We start from the raw sequence: 17,523 nt of genomic DNA on the forward strand, positions 1-17,523 counted from the left end.
CTGACAGGCTTTACACATCACGCGCTAGCTAGGCGAGAAAAGCCCTCAACCAGCTCATGGCTCTAACTGAAAGGCATCGAGATAAAGTTGCAACAACTGAGGATGGTCTGCCAAGTCATCCTCTTCCATCCATTTTGCATCCATTGGTGGTTTTGAAACTTCACCAAATATCTTCTGGAAACTTTACCTCTGACCTTCTTTTCCTTATGTGCCAAAATTTGCTCGGGTGCCAAGATCTCATCTAGTTCCTCAACCTCTGGCTAAATTTCAGTAGATACATCTTCTGGCACATCACCACGAAAAGGTCTCAACAAACTCACATGAAAGGCATTGTGTATCCGCCAATGTGGAGGTAATTTCAAGCGATATGCAACATCATTGATCTTTTCCAACACTTGAAAGGTCCCATAGTATCTCATGCCTAACTTCGGATACAACCTCTCTTCCCTTCATCTTTTTCAGCCTTGCCTTTTCGAAACGCAGCAATACATAATCGCCCTCTACAAACTGCAAAGCACGTCTATGGCGATCAACTGCCCGCTTTTGCTTGTCCTGTGATCTTTGAAGTGCATACTTTATCTTTGCATGGACTGCATCCAAGCTTTCCACAAAGCGATCAGCCTCAAAGATCTTATCCTTAGTGTGCAAAATAGATGGAACCTCCTTGCCACCCTCAACCACCTCAAATGGAGCCTTGCCAATGGAACTATGCACCGTATTGTTGTATGCAAACTCAACCAATGGCAAATACTGCTCCCACTGTGTTTTGTGGTCTGAAACATAGCACCTCAAAAGATCCAACACTATGGAATTTGCTTCCTCAGACTGACCATCTGTCTGCGGATGGAAGGATGATGAGAATTTCAGCGTGGTACCCATATTCTCAAACAACCCCTTCCAGAATAGACTGGTCATCCGAGGGTCTCGATCACTGATGATCGACTCAGGCGTACCATGATGCTTGAAAATGTATTGCATAAATAATCGTGCCATATGATCAGCCTTTATCTTCTTCCTCACCGAAATGAAATGGGCTTGTTTGCTAAACCTGCAAATAATAGTCCATATCCCATCATTCCCTGTAGGTGTCCTAGGAAGCTCAAAGATAAAGTCCATAGCAATGCTCTGCCAAGGCTTATCTAGAATAGGCAAGGGCTGCAGCAAGCCTGGCATCTTTTGCCTATCATGCTTTACCTTCTGGCATATGATGCATGCCCTAACATACTGCTCTACATCATGCCTCAAAGCTGGCCAATTAAAAAAATGGCTCCACTGCCTTGACTATGGCATCAATACCTCTGTGTCTTGCATACAGAGGAGCATGACTTTCAATGATCACTCTAGGCCTCAACTGCTTTGTGACACACAGTCGTTCATGCATCATCAGAAATCCATCTCTTAGCATAAAATGCTCATGCCTTTGGCCATTGCAAAGCTGATCATAAACATTAGCAAAGTCCGAATCAGTAGCATATTGCTCTTTCATGGCATCCAACTCAGAGTGATAAACCATAGTGACAGTTGAAATTTGTGGCTTACGTGATAGTGCACCAACCATACAACGTTCTTTTTACCATCAATGTGTACAATCTGAAAATGAAACATAGAGAGAAAATTTGCCCATCTCATATGCTTCTCTGACAACTTTGTTTGCGTTAGAAAGTACCTCAAAAGTCTGATGGTCTGTTTGCACTGTAAAATCAGCCCCCAACAAATAATGATTCCACGTAGACAGTGCATGAATTACAGCCAATCTTTCTCATAAACCTATAAATTCCTCTCTGCACCGTGGAGAATTCAGCTCTCATAAGCCACAACTCGGCCATCTTGCTCAAGGACAATCCCAATGCCGTTACCACATGCATAAGGACAGCCAAGGGCTCTTTCTCATAAACCTGTAAATTCCTCTCTGCACCGTGGAGAATTCGGCTCTCATAAGCCACAACTCGGCCATCTTGCATAAGGGCAGCCCCAACGTTGTTACCACATGCATCACACTAAACCACAAATGACTTCCTTAGATCAAGCAATACAAGCACAAGATCTGAAGTCATCTTTTCCTTCAACTTTTCAAATGCTGAAATTTCCACTGATGTCCATCTAAATGGCACATCTTTCTTTTGCAAAGCATGCAATGGAGATGCAATTTCAGCAAACCCACGTACATACTTCCTATAGTAAGAACATAAACCTAAGAAGTTGCGAATCTCATGAACATTCTTCAAAGCTAGCCATGAACGTATTGCTTCAACCTTAGCAGGGTCCATACGAATACCATCAGCCGATACAATATGTCCCAAGTAGTGGATTTCATGCAAAAAGAATTCACTCTTCCTGTCATTGGTAACCAACCTATGCTTACGTAGCTCATTGAAAACAATGTCCAAGTGCTTTCTATGCTTCATCTCATTCTTTGAATAGGCAATCATGTCATCAAAGAAAGTATCCACAAATGCTCTATGTGGCCGAAAAATGCGATCGATCATCCGATTAAAAGTGACAGGAGCATTCGTAAGTCTAAAAGGCATAACAAGAAATTCATATAACCCAAAAGATGTCCTGAAAGCTGTCTTAGGCACATCCTCCGGTCTAATGCGTATCTGATGATACCCACTTTTCAAATCTATACAGTTGAATATTGCTACCCCCTGCAATCTATCCATAACATCATCGATCCGATGGATCGGAAAGCAGTTCTTTATCGTGATCTTATTTAGAGCACGATAGTCAATGCACATACGCCATGAACCATCCTTTTTCTGTACCAAAAGCACTGGAGAACAGAAAGGAGATGAGCTGGGCTGAATCAGCCCTTTTTCTAACAGCTCATTTACCTGACTCATAATCTCCTCCTATTGGGCTACACTGACTCCATAGGGTGGTTTATTAGGAGGGCTACTTCCAAGGATAAAGTCTATGCCATGATCTTCGGGTTTTTCAGGCGGTAGCTGCCTTGGAAGTGACTGAGAGAAGCGATCAGCATACATTTTCAAAAATGACATGCGATTCTTCTCTAATTTAGACATATTTCCAACATTCTCACTATCATCCTTATCCTTAGCAAAAACTAAATACGTTGAAAGATGATTTTTCATTACTTTAGAAATAGCAGCTGCAGATATAACAAGGATAGATTCCCCTTTCAACTTTACATCAAGTGTGAGTGTCTTTCCCTTATGTTGAACAGAGATCTCTTTTGCATATGAATCAATCACTGCATGCCTACGGTGGCACCATAGCATACCAAGCAATGCATCACAACCCTCAAGTGGAGCAATGTAGAACTCTTCGCTGTCCACATATCCCTGTATGTGCAACCGAAGCTTTCCAATGAGTGGCGTGACAGGTTTTGCATGACTCTTACATGCCATTCCAACTTCCCCCATGGCTCCCATCTCATCCTCTTTGATGCCTAGACGGGCTGCCATGTCAGTAGAGATGAAGTTGGCTCGTGCACCATTATCAAAGAAGATCAACGCATGCTGGTCCCTAATTTGCCCCATGCTCTACACAACTCAGTAGCATCATCATTGGGCTGATCACTAACAACATCGAGCACCAATCCCACTGACGTTTTGGGCCTTTTACCCTTAGGATCTCCCTGATTTTCTGATTTTGCAGCTTGCTGCCTATTGGGACAGTTCTTTGCAATATAACCCTCCTGTTCACAAATAAAGCATTTATTTACAGCCATCAATTCCCTACGTTGTGCCAATGTTTTCGAGCCCTTTCTTTGCTGTTTTGGCCTCTTTTCAGGCTGGTTTTCAGATATGCCCTTTTTCTCAGCCTTAAACAACTTTTTATTCGGCTTCTCCCCACTCTCTTGGAAGCTGGAATACTTTCCACGCAGCAAAGCATCGGCTGTAGTAGCAGTCTCTATTAGCTGAGACATGCTAGACACGGTGGATTTTATGTTAAAATCCCTGATTCCTTTGGGCAGCCCACATACATATTTTTCCACTTGCTCATGAAGGGGTACGTCACAATAAGAAGTGATGGGCAGCAATGCATCCCAAAACTTCTTATTGTATTGCTCTAAATTCTTGCATTCCTTTGCATCAAGCTTGTTCCAAGCTGTCATGATGTCCACCTCAAAGGTACTAGTCAACCAATTCGATGCAAACATTTGCTTGAATTGTACCCATGTTGACGGTGCTCTACCTTGCATCAAGAGCATGGACCATCACTGCAATGCATTCCCCTTCAAGAAAGTGGCTGCCTTTTGAATCTTAGAGGATTCGGTGAAGTTTCCCCCTGAATAGACTGCATCAAACTGCTGAATGAAGGTCAAAGCTTTCAGCCTATCTTGTGCACCCTCATCATAGTCTTTTGCTTACCCTTTGGGAGTCAAGTTGTCATACACTGACTGCTGCAAAAAGGGTGCATTTGCTGTATTTACATCATGACCAAGCCCAAATGAAGCATTTGGATGACCAGCAATCATTCCTTGAGCCCCATAAGCATTCGAGGGTGCAGATGCATTGCCAAACATTCCACTTTGTGCCCTAGGCATCAAGCCAATGCTACCATACATAGGGTTTTGCACATTTCCAGCCATACCCAAATACAACGGCCTTGCACACCATGCATTGGCTGCTGCATACCATAGGGATTTGTGCCATGCATTCCCGTATGCGGCCCTTGGCCAACCATTGCATGAAAAATCGTGCTACCACCAAAGTATCCTGGCTGCCCCATCATAGCATGCATGCCCGGCTGTCCAAAATCCATTGGATTGGCACTTCCATAATGGCCTTGCATTTGCATTCCTTGACCCATAGGTACCAACTGTTTAGCTTCATTGGCCTCTTTAGGAGCTTCAAGTGAAGGATTTGGCACTACCTTCGGTGCACCTTGCTGTCCCGAAGGTGTAGAAGTTAACTTCTTCTCCTTGCCCTTGTTGTCCTTCTTCAGAGCATTCAAAAATCGGGTGAACTGAAGATCCTTTGCCAATTCAGTAAAGAGATTTGCTGCTATCCTCATCCGATTCTTGAACTGATCATCAAATTCCTCTTCACTTTGCTGGTCATCTACCTCATGACGGCTTGAAGGCCCTGTATCTTGCCCAACAGCAACATTTTCAGCTTGTTGTCCATCATGAGAGCCTTGTCCAAGATTAGGCATTGCATTTCCTTCATTCCCATGAGAATGTCCATACTGAGAGGCATCATCACTGCTTGATTCCATCTCACTGTATGAAGACATGTTGCTGTAATTTCTCAGCTGAGCACAAAAATCAGCACTAGCACAAAGCTTTGGCTTGCAATCACGTGCCTCGGGCTCACCAAATCAAGAGATTGAGTGATTATCCCAGCAATGGAACTTCATTCCCATGAGAATGTCCATACTGAGAGGCATCATCACTACTTGATTCCATCTCACTGTATGACGACATGTTGCTGTAATTTCTCAGCTGAGCACAAAAATCAGCACTAGCACAAAGCTTTGGCTTGCAATCAGGTGCCTCGGGCTCACCAAATCAAGAGATTGAGTGATTATCCCAGCAATGGAACCATGAAACCAGCCTATCTTCTCAGATAGGGTGGTTTAACCCCATTAAGCACTTAATTACAGCAATCAGCAAATGAACATAAACTGAAATGCTCACTTTACCTTCATAAACTTGGACAGTGCACACCTTGTTGGCCCCAAAACTGGCGCCCCTTTCGGTATTTCTTTAATTTCAATTGCTAATGGATAAATTACAAGCCGAGATTTCACGATCTCCTTGGCTGATTCAAAAGCCCCTTGCTGTTCCAATAATCAGCAAATCATTCGGGCAAATTGCCCCTTGATTTTCACCCAGGACTTTCTCTAATGGAACCCCAACTTGTCAAATGCTGCCCCAAATTCACAATAGATGGGCTAGCATCTGAAATCCTCACGATTCCACGAATTTCCGGTGCTGATTTCAGTGTACAATGCATTTGACTAATGGCACAGGTCCCAAGGTGACTGCTAAACCCTAATTACTAATGTAATTTTGGGTTTACAGCAGTAAACTCTCTGATGTCCACCAAATTTGGCTGTACTCTGCTACCAATGGCTGAGAATTACTGAGAATGCTTGACAATAGACTGGAGGAGATGAGAGAATGCTGTAGAGAGAGAGAAAATCAGCTGAAATGTATCTTTTGATTCGTAACTCTGATGGCACCAACAGCTTCAAAAGGAGGGTAAAACTTCAACTCAGCTCTAGAGCCCTCCTTTTCTACCGCCGCCTCTCTTGAGGCAAAAGAGAAAACCTGCTGCCCCCTGTCCTATCGTGGCACGCAATCAGTCATCGTCACCTCTCAGAGCCAAATCTGATCACCTCCTCTCCCTCCACCAAGCTCAGAATACCTCCAATTCAGCTTCCACCACCCTCCAACAGCCTTCTCCCTAGTTGCATGGGAAGGTTTTGCCAAGCGGCAGCCTTCCTAATGCATTTTCAGCCATTAAATTATTTTTTCAGAATTAATTAATTCTGAAAATTAATTTCAACCCTTTTGACCCTGCCTAAAATTAAACATGCCTATATGTAATGAAATTGGCTAGGCCATTTGCAACTTGGAGTGGTTCCCAACCTCTCTTGACCCTTAGACTAGCATTAATTAATTAATTAATTAATGCTAGTCCCTAGTGTCACCACTGACACTTAATGGCCAAACAATTGTCCTAGGGTCCAACCTGGCACCAACTGACCACCAAAACCCAATTGACATAACTTAACACAACTTTTGCCTTTAACACCCACTGCATTCTCGGGGTCCTTGGCCTGTTCCCATGAAATAACTACCACGTGCATCACATGTGCTAAACAACCTTGCACATTTGATTAATAACTTAATCAAATGTTACTAGCAAGATTAAAGCATCTCAAAATTTCACGTCCCCGTGACATGTGCAGTCTGCTGACGTGGCTGACTGCTGACGTGGCACTGTACCCTGTCTGCTGCTGACGTGGCTTTGTAATCTGTCTGCTATACCAAACCCTAACTGTGCAGAAACCCTAACACAGCCTGTCCAGGGGATGACTCAAATGCTAACACCCCCTCTCAAATCCTGGACGAGGCATCAGGCTAAGGGATCTAGAATGCTGCCGAAGAAGAGCTTGGGGAAGCGCCTTCGTAAACAAATCTGCAAGATTATCCTCCGTCTTGCAATACTCCACATCAATGGTCCCATCCAGAAGCTTCTCCCAAATGAAGTGATACTAGATCTCAATGTGCTTTGTCCGAGCATGGAATATTGGATTCCGTACCAAGGCAATGCAACTCTCATTGTCGCACTGCAGAAGAGTAGAACGAATCTGGGGGCAGCCAAGCTCCTCCAACAATCTCCAAAGCCACACAACCTCACATGTGGTGGAAGAAGCGGCCCGATACTCCCCCTCAGTAGAAGAAAGGGCTACCGTGGGCTACTTCTTGCTACTCCAAGAGATAACACCTGTACCCAAGATAAAACAATAGCCTGTAGCAGACCGTCGGTGGTCCACATCGCCAGCCCAATCCGAGTCACTCCAACCTGCAAGAACCAATCTGAAGCATCTGTACTTGCGGGATAAGAAATCCCTAAGTCAGAGGTCCCCCTCAAATACCGAAGAATCCTCAAGGTAGCCTGCCAATGCACCTGTTTGAGTTCCGTCATGAACCCTGCCAAAAGACCCACAGTAAAACAAAGATCAACACGAGTGTTGAGAAGCCAAATCAAGGATCCAATCAACTGACGGTAGCGTGAAGTATCCATCGCACAAGAATCACAGTGTGAAGTGGCCTTCCAATTCGGATACATAGGACTAGTAATAGGCCGACAAGTCTCCATCTCAAAAGTCACCAAGAGCTCCTGAATGTACCTCTGCTGAGAGATGAAAATACACCTCTGAGACTGATAAATCTCGTGACCCAAGAAAAAATGAAAAAGCCCCAAATCTGTCATCTCAAATACCTGATGTAAAGTTATCTTGGTCTCTCGACCTGTTATTCATGATCCCCTCTGACTGTGAAAACGCAGCCTTCTAGGACTGATTCCTCCACTACCCAAACCTTCTTTACCCGTCAGAGGCGATGAAAAGGTAAAATCTGCAATGGAAGGCCTCAAATGCAGCCTTCCTCCCCTTCGAACAGCAATAACCTGCAACAAATTCACCGATTAGACTCCTTTTCCGCACGCCCGCGCTCGTTTCAGCCTTGATCTGATGCATAGCCCTCCCGCTCGCCCTCGAAACCTGGAAACGCAGCCTTGTGTTGCGCTGAAATCTCCTCTTTAGATAGGTTCAGCCCTCAGTCAGTCCATCTTCACCGCTCTGATACCATGTCAAAGTGCAACGACACGGAAGAGTAGGACAAAGACCCAGAGTGAACACAGAGAGAAGAGAGAGAGAGAGAGAAAAGGAGTGTAAACGCAAAAAATCTGCGGTGTAGTATGCTGTATAAGAGTGCAGAAATACACAAGGGGACAGAGGAAATATCTGCGTATGTCTCCGACTTGATGACCTCGATCTCTGTCAACCCGAGCACGGTCTGTCTCACCCAACAGATCTCAAGATCAGAATCTGAAATCACTGAATAATGAGCCAACAATGTGCTGGAGAACTACTATATAAAGCAAAATAAAAGGGATAAAATAAACAAGTCAGTTGCATTAAATGCGCAGCCGACTGCAATAAAATAATGCCAAAAAAACTGTCTTATTGCACTGCAAGCTGCCACGTGGCACCTGCGCATTCTGCTGATGTGGCTGGCTGCTGATGTGGCACTGTACTCTATCTACTGCTGATGTGGCTCTGTAATTTGTCTGTTGTACCAAACCCTAACTGTGCAAAAACCCTTACACAACCTATCCAAGGGATGACTAAAATGCTAACAAAGTTAGAGTAAATTTACAAGCTCGGGACCTGAGGAAATCACAGGATGTCAAAGGCAAAAGTTACTATAAGGTATGCCGCACAAGTACTTGGTGGTATCTGGTACTAGTTGCTAGCCTAGGTCATTCATTTGGCCATAAGTGTTAGTTGGTGACACTAGGAAAGTGGCATTTAATGATACCTAACGCCAATCTGATGGTCAAAGATGGCACAAAGACACTCGGGAATGAAAGTTGCCTAGCTAATTTAATTATTGGCCAGTCAGATTATTTTTCAGGACACCAAAATAATTATTAGATTAATTTTCAATATTTAAAGACTGAAAATTAATATTTAATTATGAATAATGTTGGAAAAACCATTTGGGAAGGCTGCCACTTGTCAAAAATGCCCATGCAAGATTGAAAAACGTCTTTAGAGGCTGGAGAGAGGCATTTTGAGTATATTCAGCCTGCAAGAGAGAGGTAGAAGAGGTTGTTGGTCTGATTTGCAGCTGTTGGAGGACCTTCTAAGGCAAGCAGGGGCATGAGAAGACCAATCAACAGCAGGTGACAGCATCTACAGGCTGTTGAGACAGGGCAACAGCAGTAAATGACTGATTTTCTTCAATTCTTTGCATCTACATGCTGTTGTGGCAAGGCAGCAGTTGCATTTGACTGATTTTCAGTCATTCTTCGCGACAAAACTCTGAATTTTCTCTCTCTACAGCTTTCTCTCTCATCTCCCAGCCATTTCACAGCCTTGCTCTGAAGATCTCAGTATTTGGACCCTTGAAGGCTAAGAAATTGCAAATTTCTTTGCTGTAAACCCTAATTTACAATAGAAATTAGGATTTAGCAATAGCCTCGAGAAGCGTGCCAAAAATTAGAAGCTCCAAGACTTGGATTTTTAGGGCTGAAGGTGAATTTCAGCTAAATTCAAGTGGAGGACTAGCCAGCCATTGAATTTGGGGCATTTCTATTGTCTATGAAGTGGATGAAGGCCAATTAAGTGCCCGAATCAAGGGGCAAATCAGATTGAAGAATTACTGGTCACTTTGGACAGCAAGGGGAGTTTGGATTGCAAAGGGGATCAGGAGAATCCCATTGTAAATCAACTTTTTCTTCAATAAAGCTAAAGAAATCCCAAAAGGGGCGCCAATTTTGGGGCCAATCAAGTGTGCATTGTCCAAGATCAGTAGGTAAATTTGTATTTTCATATTTGCATTAATTGTTTGCTGTTGTAATTAAGTTGTAAAATGGGATTTACCACCCATCCACGGAAGGAAGGCTGGTTTCAAATATCCTCTATAGGAGTCATGTAATGTGTAGCCCCACTGTCCACAATCCAAACACGAGCTAAAGTGCTCGGCTATGACAAGTTGGGCCTCAACAGAAACCTCATCAAGAGGCAACTCACAGATATGGACAAGACTCGCCTATGATGTCTCTACGGAGACAATATGGGCCGTTGCAAACTAGTCAAACAAGCCCTCTAGAGTTGAGAACGTTGTCGACTAAGATGGCTAACCGGTGGCAATGTGAGTCTGAGCTTTGAACTGCCCCTTGCCATCACCCTACCTCCCCTGCTAGGGTTACCCGATTGAGGGGCTCGAGTCTAAGATATAGGTTTTGGTGCTTAACTTTTGGCTTTGATCAACACTCATCGTCAAAATGGCCAGCCTTTTAACAATGTTGACAATACCTATTATTTTTAGGTATATTTTGCCACCCTGGTTTGAGTTGTGACTGAGAGTTTTCTTATGATTCCCCGAATTGATTTTGTTTTTTATTTTGATTGAAAGTTTGATTTTGTTTGCCCTAGCTTTGAAACTATACCTTCCACAAAATTGAAGTATTTCTTGGGGAGTTTATTTAGAAACAATGTGACTTAATCGTCAAAGGACTTGGGAGTCCCCGTAGTGGAGAATTCGGCAAGAAGACGCTGATACTCAGTCAACTTAACTTTCAAGTCATCCGATTAGAGATTTTGAAATTTTCAAGCTCATGGTCAAGATTAATACAACAAGTTCTATCTCAAGCCACATAGTGGTCAGTCAAGTGCACCCATCGCTCTAATGCTAAGTCAAAATGCCGAAGCTGAGAATGAAACTTAGGCAATAAACCATGCATCAGATCGACAATAGCAAAGGCATTCCTAGCCTTCCATGAGCGGACGACATTGTATGAAACAAGTGCGAGATCGGGTTGGGGTTCCAACCCTTGCACAAGATCCCATAGGTTCTGTGAGTCAAGGACATGTCTCATCAAGTTTGATCAAGTGGTAAAGTTTAACCCGTCGAAACGAGTCTTATCAATGAATACATGCTTGGCTAAAGATAAGGTAGAATCATGAGGTGTTGTGAAAGTGGAATAAGATGGTGGTGATGGTGGTGATGGTGGTGAAGGGGTCTAATAAGGAGGGGGAAGAGATGGGTAGGCAGGAATGAGCTATGAATGTCCAATGAGTGCCGATTGAGGCGGAGGCACTGGGACATAAATGTTTCCATAAGGTTCAGTGGAGGTGGAGGCATTAGGACACACAAGCCCTATCCAAAGTTCGGTTGGGGCACAGTAGGATGACCAGAAGGTCCATTAGGTAAGGCCATGGAGGCAAACTGTGGTACCATTGATCCACACTCGAGAGAGACTAGGAGGGATACTCAAGCCTGCAATGATCCCGAAAGTATGTGAGAATAAGATGGAACACCACCTGGCTGAGGCAAAGATGAGGTCCTAAAAGATGTACCTATGTTTCCATCACCTCCCGATGTGATGTGCGGTACAATATGAGGTGTCTAAAATGGGAATGTGAATGGTGTGAATGGAAGTGGAGAAGCAGTGGAAGAAGATGGTGGGATGGGTGGGTTTTGAATTTGTGGAGTGAAAGGTAAAGATGCATTTTGTTCATTTTTTCCATTTAATGATTGAAAATGAAAAGATGATAATGAAGATGCACCATGTAATGAAGAAATAGGAACACTAAATTCATTCTGATTTTGAGAAGTAAACTGAAAAGAAAGAAGGGTAGAAGAAGAAGTACCTAGCTTTTTCTTATGATCCCCGCGATATGTATTAACATACAAGAATTGGTCCTCAAGAGAATCTTTTCCGTAGTCAACAAATTGTACTCTTTCTTCCTCGTGATCTCTACCAGTATATTGCAAAGCAAAAGAAGTAAAAGAAAAAAAAACAAAAGTAAAAGAAAAAGGAACAAAAGATGAATCTAAAGTACCTTGCACCAGAGTAGACGGAAGAGGACGAAAGAATGGAATATACTCCGGATCTCTTTCTCCAACAAGAGAGCCAATCCCTGATGGAGGTCTCGACGTCCCTGCAACATCATCAGACTTACGCGTAAAATCTGAAGAGAGAAAATCATGTATACCTTCATTGAGTAGCTTTTCTTGAAGGAAAATCCTTCAGTCGACCTCCTCAATCTTCTTTTGTCTGTAAGCCATGATCATGTGATATTCTTCATCGGACAGCTTACATAACTTTGTTTCTTCCTTGTGATCACAAGTGTCTTCCACCATGTCGAAACTTTGTGGAGTAAGTTGATCTGCCCACTCTCGCTCGGTTCTCAGCATAGATGTTTCTGGAGACTGAACTGGTGGTGTTGTGTTCGAAGTCATCTGAACCTACTGTTGTTCTTGCTTCTGCAAAGAGCTTTCAGATCAAGGCCTAGGTTTCTCTCAGAGAACCTTACTCTAATACCATGTAAAGAAATACCCTAATACAGAAACACAAACAGAAACCGTACGACAAAGCACAAACTGATAAAAGGACACAGTCAGGGTTAGGGTAACTCAGAGACAATGAACACAAAAAATAAATGAAGTAATATGATTGCTCAATATACAATGCTCGTGCAGCAAACACACTACGTAGTGAATGAATACTGAACCTCGAACTCCTGTATCTCAAGGATCAAGGCAAGGGTAATGAGCTAGAGAGTGTGTCGTACTCCGAACAAATCCCAAATTGCAGCAAGGCAGCCTTTGGATATCGAACACCAACAAACGCAGCCAAGGAAAGCTGGATGCCATGCAGACGGCAGTGCAGGAGAGAGAAAGACTAAAAACGCAGGCTGCAAGAGAGAAAACAGCAAATGCAAGCGAGGAGAAATACTAAAAGCGCAAGCTGTATGAGAGAAAAAACAGCAAACGCAGCAAGCGGCAGCTGGAGAGTAATTAGCAACAGCCGCTCTACTATAAACAACTGCAAACTGTGGGTGGAAGGCTGGCAACAAGCGCCACACTGTAGATGACAACAAGGAACAGCTGAGACTGCGATGTCCTCTGCGAAAGGGGTGTGGGCAGCAAGCTGAAAACACCTGAAACCTGTAAAAACGAGATCTATCACTGAATGGAGGGCAACATACTTATTTATAGAAAGTTTGGGCCCTCCCAAGTGGGTTTGTGCTTATGGGCGACATTCTCTAGGAACGCATTTCTTTTAAATAAACAAGGTTACTTCATTAATTAAGCATGTTTTGGAGCTATTTAAGTGAAGCTAATGCATTTTTAGCTCAACAGGGATAGTGGAGCCTGGTCTACTGTCCAACAGAGGAGAATGGAGCAAATATCTTCACCAAATCACTCCCCAAGGATCTCCTTCAAGTTCATCTTCAGAGACTTGGGCATTGGGCCAAGGGGTTAGTTCACCTACGGATGGACATTGAGAGGAAGTGTTAGATATGCTTAATGCCCTACCCTCGTACAGTGCCACCAATGATCCATGGTGCTCAAAGTTGTAAGGCCCCCATTATGAGGAGAAGCCATGTGTGAGCCTGGACATTGGTGGATCCTGACTTGTATGTCAGATGAGGTCTATGTGACCAGATGGCCAAAAGGTGACCATTGCGAGCTAGCCTTTGGGTTAGACAAAGTAGTTAAAGTTGGTAGCAACTCGAGGCACACCGCATCGAGTTGCGGAGCAAGGAAGTTATCAAGGACTTCTATTTTGGATTCGAGGGTTGTGAAAGTAGCCTTGACTAGGGGTAGGGTTAGGGAATATTCCTAGAATATTCCTTGGCCAAACTAATGGAGGTGTACATGGAAAGTCAACAGACACACATGCATATGGAAGGTCATCCATTATGACCCCCTTCACAGGCTATAAAAGGTAAGCCCCTTCACAACTTTCATGATTGATACTTTCACCCAATCAGAGTTATTCCAGCTAGCCTTAAGCTCTTCACCTATCTTCTGTCTAGATCGCTATCTAAGCTTCACGTTGAAAGTACATGGGTGGACAGAACCATCTTTGTATCAACTTGTTTAGAGTTAAAAGAAATTTTTTGTTCTCCTCTTATCTGATGTGTACTCTCTTTCTCTATCTCTTGCTCAAATTCTATTCACTACGCCGTGTAATTTTTACAATTCAACCTCTCTAAAGTGATTTTAGTCAACACAAAGGTTTCTTCATATTCAATTCATTGTTTCTACCGAAACCCTTGTACCACAAGGCAAGTCGTGGATTGGTCTAAAGTTCCATCAACTTTCTTCTTAGTTTAAAAACTTTACCTAGTCCCAATAACCTTCTTGTGGCTTGAATGATCCATCAAAGTCCAGGTTCCATTCCAATCAATGCTCTCAAGCTCCTTTTCCATAGCCTCTCACCATTGGGGATCCTTTAGAGCCTCTTGCCAACTATTCGGCTCAAAATACACTGTGTAATCTACCATAAAGACAAACATAAATAATGTAATAAATGCAATTCTAGCAAATCTTTTGGGCTCCTCTAGAATGAAATCCAATGGAAGGATCCCTGAATCCAGCATGGTTTGTTGCTCCAAGGATAGAAACTGCAGGAGTCTATTATATATCACTAAAACACAAGCCTAGGGTGCAACACGAAAACGTTGCTAACAACATATACATAGTATACATCCATACTCTATTGTAATACAAGATCACAAGATCATTTCCACCTTTGGGTTCTCTTATTTTTTTCTAAGCTATGCATTCAAGGCACTTGTGTCTTACACTTATCAGCTATATTTACTTCGTACAATCTAGCCTATTGTTCTTGGTATGAAATTAAGTGCATGTAACTCTCAAGTCTAATCTCCAAACCATCAAAATGCATTAGCCTCTCATACTAATGGGCCTTAAAATGTTTGCACCACAATAGCAAGCAAGGTACCCAAAAAGGTCATTTATCCTAGCACAATCAAAGTCGTTATTTCTATGTGAATCCCAAAAAACAACAATTAGTCTAGCATTCTTGCAAGTATACCATTGCCGGCAAGCATTCAAATCTACAGAATATTAACCTTGCACCGTTTACAATCTCTTGTGGTTCAGCATCCAGATTTACAAACTCAGTAAACTAAGCATAGATCATGGTCCCATATGCAAATGATTGTCTTATGACCACATTGGGGAGAGAATTAACTATGTTCACCATAAAGAATACTTAATATGGATAAATTCCTTCTATAATCATTGTTCAGTTGACCAGAATCGATGTTTCACATTTACAATATTGCATTTCAAGAAGAAGAAACTGACAATTACCCTATTGAGCTGGTCAAAACAGCCCCAATTAAAAAAAAATTGATATACCTTTTCTCAGCACTCTGCTGTAATTGCACCTTCATGCATTTGACGAGAGCCTTGGCCATCTCTTCTTCAACATCACAAGCATCATCATCCTCATCGACATCAAAATCATCTTTGTCATTGTCGTCATTATCATCATCATCATCATCATCATTTTTGCTAGCTTTGTTGTTTTTGCCAGTGCCATCAGCAGCATGGACAGCATTAACATCATCACCTAAATCATCACTCTCACTCTCACTGTCATCTTCATTGTTTTTGCCCTCTTCATCTTTACCAACGTCATCCCCATGGCCATCCTCAGTGTCTTCTTGTTTCCATGGCACCTCTCTCTCTCCTTGTGAATACCCTTTTCCTTCTTCTGCATCAATCATACAAACTGAGACCTCCTCAACTTCTGCATCATAAGATGAAGTCGTTTCTTGTTGCTTGGCTGAAAAAGTCACAGCCTTCTTTGGCATTTCCCTTGGCCTTTCCATTTGCTCTTCAGAATCACATGCCTCTTTGCCATTTAAAAATTGTTCACTGGTTATATCTGTGCAAAAATAACCCCCTTTTTTGGCACTTCCAACAGTTTGCTCAAAGCCAACACTAGCCCTTTGTTTGTCAGTAGTTTTATCCTTAGCATTCTTATGTGAATTCTGTTTCACCATCTGCCCTGATCGGGTCTTCTTTTTCCCTGAACTTCCTTCATGAAAGGTTTTCAGTTGTGGACTGCTGCCTGCTCTTGGGATTTCTGAAGGTTGTCTTTCATCCATCGCCATGGTCTCATCTTCATCTGCACCCCTAAATTCGTCTACAGCAGACTGAACTGAACCTGATATATGTGATTGCCCCACAGTCAATGGCCCCATGCCACTTTTTGGTTCGATCAACGGTCTATCAAGTGAACCTTCACGGAATGGATCACCAACCAAAGTCACTGTGCTCGTGAGCTCCATGCTTTGATGGAGCTCAAGCATGCCAGCGTCTGTGTCTTCCTTGTCAACCCGAGCATTCTGGTACTCCTCAAAGAGCTGTCTTATGGACTGGTCCTTTTTCTTAGACATCTTCCTGCTGGAAGGTAGTCTTTTGCCCTTTCCCTCAGAGCAAGGTCCATTGACCACCTCGGAGGGATCATTTTCTGATACCATGGTATCATCTACTGGATGGACTGCCAAGACGGTGGTCGAGGTTTTGGTTCTTCGTTTTGCAACATCTGTTGCGGCCTTTCGAGCGGTGCTGAGCGGCTGAGATTGAGGCGCTTGTACAGGGGTAGCAACAGGATCCTGTTTGTTACCATCTTCATCAGAAAGTGCCGGGGCACGGCTCCTAGAAATGCTGGCTTTGGTTGAGGTGTGCGGCCGGGGTGGCTTCTTGCGTGCAGTAGAGGAAACGGAAGGCGTGGACGGAGGCGCCTCGCGCCCTTTCCTTGGTCTGAGCTCCATGCTTCTTCACAGGCGAAGCATGGACTCGCATGAACAAAGCGAGGGAACGAAAGAAGAGGCAATGTACAAAAAACTCTCAAAAATCTTTAATATTTTGTTAAAATTAAAATTAAAACTAAAATTAAATTAAATATTAGTTAAGGAGAGGTGGGGGGCGGATGCCACGTGGCAGCCCCCCACACCTCCCCCAGAAAAAAGAAAGAGAAGGCAGGGGTGGGTGCCACGCGTCCAGCACCCGCCCCCCTCCCCTGCAAAAATCGTGCTCTAGGCGCGGAGGGCCTAGTTTTTGTTAAAACCAGGTCGGGATTATAAGTTTATTGGTCATGGATTATGCCAAGTGCTAGTGGGATAAATGACGAGAAAGACTAGACTTTATCTCGCTCTTTGAGTCATAAATGAAACTTTGTTTAGTTCTTCCACGGTGTGTTTTTCCACCAAGTAAAGTATTAGTGATCTAAGTGCCATGTGTGGGATTCATACCCGATCTACATGTAATGTTTGAAGCTAATGGTCGGTCTTTGGCAAGTAAAGTTATTATACGTTTCTTCTCTTCTTACTAATCCAAGGGGTGATTATTAGGCATGTATTCTATGGGATTAGAATGAAGCCTTCGAAGGTCATTGAGATCATAAGTAGCAAAGGTGTGGAGGTGATATGTGATGTTCACTTTGCTTTGTTTTTGGATGCATTCTATTGTATGGAGTA

At 43.2% G+C, this 17,523-nt stretch overlaps 1 protein-coding gene across 1 annotated transcript in view; it reads right to left on the bottom strand.

The window, feature by feature from the left end:
* Nucleotides 1-16,861, bottom strand: part of LOC148035945 (uncharacterized) — a 40,682-nt gene extending 23,821 nt beyond the window's left edge. The window contains exon 1 of the mRNA XM_087677925.1: nucleotides 15,395-16,861. Within this exon, the coding sequence (XP_087534051.1) occupies nucleotides 15,395-16,818 (1,424 nt within the window). The 5' untranslated portion in view covers nucleotides 16,819-16,861. The remainder of the gene's footprint in view (nucleotides 1-15,394) is intronic.
* Nucleotides 16,862-17,523: the final 662 nt, after the last annotated feature.

This window comes from Lygodium microphyllum, chromosome 5, assembly GCF_053477565.2.
Source record: "Lygodium microphyllum isolate KBCC chromosome 5, Lygodium_microphyllum_v1.1.10, whole genome shotgun sequence".
Lineage (NCBI taxonomy): Eukaryota > Viridiplantae > Streptophyta > Polypodiopsida > Schizaeales > Lygodiaceae > Lygodium > Lygodium microphyllum.